The sequence below is a fragment of the Trypanosoma conorhini genome (assembly GCF_003719485.1).
Source record: "Trypanosoma conorhini strain 025E chromosome Unknown Tco_14.4_contig_00424, whole genome shotgun sequence".
Taxonomy (NCBI): Eukaryota; Euglenozoa; class Kinetoplastea; order Trypanosomatida; family Trypanosomatidae; genus Trypanosoma; species Trypanosoma conorhini.
The window spans coordinates 427-4,630 of record NW_021704509.1 but is presented as its reverse complement, the minus strand read 5'-3'; the positions used below and the strand labels follow the sequence as shown (position 1 = coordinate 4,630).

General features: G+C 56.6%; 2 protein-coding genes across 2 annotated transcripts in view, besides 1 other annotated feature; both read right to left on the bottom strand.

Annotated features, from left to right (window-relative positions):
• Positions 1–548, bottom strand: part of Tco025E_06350 (uncharacterized protein) — a gene marked incomplete at both ends in the record, with an annotated part of 1,371 nt that extends 823 nt beyond the window's left edge. Inside the window, one exon of the mRNA XM_029373228.1 lies at positions 1–548. This exon is cut by the window's left edge and continues 823 nt beyond it. Within this exon, the coding sequence (XP_029226682.1) occupies positions 1–548 (548 nt within the window).
• Positions 549–1,013: 465 nt separating this feature from the next.
• Positions 1,014–1,045: a sequence feature (A-rich).
• A 47-nt stretch (positions 1,046–1,092) lies between these two features.
• Positions 1,093–3,849, bottom strand: Tco025E_06349 (coatomer subunit beta'; the record flags this gene model as incomplete). The annotated part of the gene is made up of 1 exon (XM_029373227.1): positions 1,093–3,849. The coding sequence occupies one exon, from the start codon at positions 3,847–3,849 to the stop codon at positions 1,093–1,095; it is 2,757 nt and encodes a 918-aa protein (XP_029226681.1).
• Between the last annotated feature and the right edge of the window lie 355 nt (positions 3,850–4,204).

The following is a 4,204-nucleotide window of genomic DNA, read 5'->3' as shown; positions in this document are numbered from 1 at the left end:
AAACACGTCCACTGTGGCTGCACGGACCCGGTGGGATGGTCGGCGCTTGCGTCGGCGGCGCCGGTGGGGTGCGCAGCGACGGGCTTCCATCCGCACCGCAGACACTCCCTGCGTGAGCGGAAGTTGTGCGCACTGCACTTCTTACACATCCAGTCGCCGGGGAGCAGTTGCGGGCCGTTCCCCTCGCGCTGCCTGTCATTTAACCTCCGCGGAGCCTCGCACGACAGACAGACCTCCCGCCTCGCGAAGTTGTGGGCCCCGCAGGCACACATCCAGTCACCCCGCCTGAAGCTACTTTGCTGCGCGTCCACCACCGTCCGCGGCTCAGTACCGACGAGAGGAGGCTCCGACTTCGCCCGGTGGCACTGAAAGCACACCGCCCTCGAGGCGAAGTTAGAAAACCCGCAGGAGCAAGTCCAGTCACCGGCAACACGCGGGAAAAAATGCGGCGGCGTCGCCTGGTGCAGTCCCCGGCATGAACCCGCCACCGCCGCCGCCACCGCCGCCGCCACCGCCGCCGACACCGCGCACCGAAGCCTACTAAACATACACGCAGCACTGCCCACAGCGCCCAGTCAACGCATAAAAGCAAATCAGAGGGATATCGAAAAGGGACAAGAGGAAAAAAGTCAAATAGCCGCTGCAGCAGAGAAACACGCACAATGGCGCGACAACGCCCGTCATGCAGGGAAAAATGAAAAAACAGTAAGAAGGAAAACGTCAGCTAACCCACCATCATCGGCGCATTCACCCTCCTCCTTCGTCTTCATCCACTATTCATCAATCCGCGCGTGACAACTGCATGAAGGGGCTTTCGTCTCGCTTTTTTTTTTTCGGCTGTGGCTGCTCCTACTATTTTAGCCAAGAAGGAAAGAAAGTATCCATACAGGTATATGTAAATCTTGTCTCACTTGTTAGTTTGTCTACTTCTGTCCTCTGTCCTTTCATTTCTGGAAGTACGCAAGATGGCTGTTTATTACTAAAATAAAACTTCTAAAATTTCCTTTGGGATATTATTTCTTTTTTTTTTCTTCCTTTTTTTTTTGCGCTCATTGGGTGAGTGCCCACTAACGTGGCGGGGCCCCAAGAAGGTTAAGCCCACTCCTCGGCGTCGGTATTGCCCTCGTCGACGAAGGCCGTAGCAGCCGGCGTTGCATCTCCCTCTGCTTCTCTAGCCAGCGAAGGGGGCGGCGCGGCTGGCGTGTTGCCGGGCGAATACATAGCCGCGGCAGACGCCAAGTGATGTAGGTCGGCAGGCAGCCCCGAAGCATCGCCGCACGAAATCGTGGCGGACTTGGACGGCTGCGGGGACTCAAAGCCAGCAGCGCCTGCACCCTCCTCCTGAATAGTTCCGGTTGGCTGTTGCCCCAAAGGTTCGCTGTCTGTGTTTCGCTGCGGGGTTTGCTCCTCAAGTTGCGGTGCTGACGCCGGTAGGCTCCGCATATTTGGGAAGAGGTTCGGATACGCCGTTGGGCTGGCAATGGCCTCACGCACGCGCGGCAGCGAGGCGACTGCGACCTTCCACCTCGTGACGACCTCTTCCACCTTGCTGTGGCAGTAGGTGCGGGCGTAGAAGGCGGCCTCGGCGACCTTCCCGGTGCGACAAAGCAAGTCCACGTTATCCGCGTAGCGCCCTGTTAGGTGGAAGCATGTGAAGGCGACATTTGCCTTTCCGTTCGCCACACACGCGTCTCCCAGCTTTGACGTAGCGTCCATGTCCCCCTTGCAGGAGTAGAGCAACAGGAGGCCGTTGCTGTCGCCGCAGTTGCGCAGCGCCTCCTCTGCTAGCTCGAGCATGCCCTTCTCAAGGGCCAGGTCCGCCACCTGCTTCCAACGCACCATGGACGGGGACCGCTCCGCTATCTCCCTTGCCAAGGCAAGCCTTCCCAGCTGCACCGCCAGATCGAAGCGATGGTCCTCGTCAGTGGTGACTTCCAGCGCCAGCTCAAGATAGTTCTTTGCTTGCAGGAACTGTGCTAACCGCAGTCGCTCGCTCGCTGCAATGGAAGGAAGCAGTTTCTCAGCGGCCGCAAAGTCCTCGCGGACGATCGCCGCCATGTATTCAATGAAGCTCAGGCGAAGCAAGTAGCTTGTGATGTTCTTTTCCTTGTCAATGCATAAAATCCGGTTTTCCCTTGTCAGGTATCCAAGGAGGTACTGGTTCCGCGACAGCACCGCAATGCTGTTTGTCTCTCCGCCAATGTAGTAGTTCAGTCGATGCGCCTGGTTGACAAACACAAGGCAATCGCCAACCCAGAGCACCTCCTTCACACTCTCGCCAACCTCCTCTACAACGTCAAAGGCAAAGTCAAGCCCCTCCTCTGGGGTGCTCTCCTGCGTCTCAAGGTACTCCATCACCGCCTCACTGCTGAATCGCAGCGTAAAGAAGGCGGTGTCAGAGACTATTGCCAGCAGCTCCCCACTCTCGCTCCACTGCACCATCTTCGGACACTCGTCGATCTGGCGAATGAGATTCAGTGTTGCCCAGTCGTAGAACGTGACACTGGATGCCGTGCAAACCCCCAAAAGCGGACCACTGAACAACCTCTCTGAAGATTCATTGAGGGTGATTGTTGCACGCTCCTTAAAATTTTTATAAATCTTCAACGTCATTGAACTCTCCAACACGGCGTAGGAGCCATTCTCAGGACCCCACACAAAAGAGGCACACCTGCCGTAAGTTTTGGGCCGCATGGAGAGCGAGGAAAGAATCGTGTAGTCATTATCTCCAATCACGGCAATAAATTGTCCACTAGGGCCATGCAGAATCGCAGAGGGCGAGGTCTCGAGCGCGCCCATGTCCTTTGTCGGTAGCAAAAGCACATCACCATCGGCCACATCGGCTGAAATACCTTTTGCATCAATACGCGTCACCTCACTTCCGACGGCCACGAGAATTTTTCCGGCGGGGTCCATAGAGTACACGGGTTTGTCCTCGCCCACCTTGTATACCACCGTCCCGCCGTCGTATCCAACCACCAAAACGTTCGTGTGGCGTCTTGCCGCCATTGACCAGCCCCGATTCATGCGAGAATGGTCAACACTGAGAAGAAGGCGGTGGGTCTCCGTTGCGATAATCTTCATCTCCATATCCTCCGCTAATGTAAAGAGCACAGGTTGACTTGGGTGAAACAGGACTGCAGTAACATTTGCTGTGTGGTAAGAAAATACCTGTAGACAGGCCTTTGTCTGATAGTCCCACAACCGCACGGTTTGATCATCCGCGCCGCTAAGTAGGTAGGGCTTGTCACCGCCGGGGTAGTAGTCAACGCAGTTCACGCCATCTTCGTGCCCCTCAAGCTGAAAATTTGGCACCGGGCTGTTGATGCTCCACACCTTTACGGTACAGTCTAGCGAGGCTGTGGCAAAGGTGGAGGGGTCCTTGGGGTTGAACACGACGCCCATGACGTAATGCAAGTGGCCTTCGTGGGTGCTTACATGCGCCCAGTTTTTGCTCCAGTCCCACTGCCGGATCGTCATGTCATCCGAGGAGGTTAAGATAATCGGCAGCTGCTCATGCACCGCAATGCCGCGGATGTAGTCGTCGTGCGCCTGAAACGTCTTCGTCTTCTCCATTGTGTTGTAGTTGAAGACGCGAAGCATCATGTCATCCGTGCCGCAGACGAAGGACTGAAGTCGCGGAATGAACCGCACACACCGCACCGGCAACCCTGTGCCCGTGTCGAACGACCTGAGCATCACCTGCGTCTCGAGGTTCCACAGGTTGATCACGCCAGAGTACAGCGAGCAGAGGAACAACGGCTCCTTCGGGTGCATGTCCACCATCTTCACCCGATCACTGGGCGCCGACATCAGCGTCCCCAGTGCCGTCAGTGCTCTGCCTGACATGGCTCGTCCGATTCACCCACAAAATGCGCAGAAGCGGGTGAGGGGGGAAAAAAAAGAAGGCACTCCTCTTATTCCCCGCTCTCTATGACCGTCACCGTTCTTTGCTTATATATATATATATTTGTTCCTTCCCTTTTCGCTCTTCTACCGCAGCCGCCCTGCACGCGCGTGTGTGTGTGTGTGGAATAAGAAAGCAGGAGGCGAGAAAAATGAGGCGACTGAGTGTGGGGGGATCGTTGCGGCACCAAACCGCGGCCCAAGACGTGCAACATGAGAAGCCGCTCAACTCGCTGCTCCCGCGAGGCTGCGGCGCGCGTGCCGGCTGACGCAACTGCCGGGGACAAAGAACAAAGAA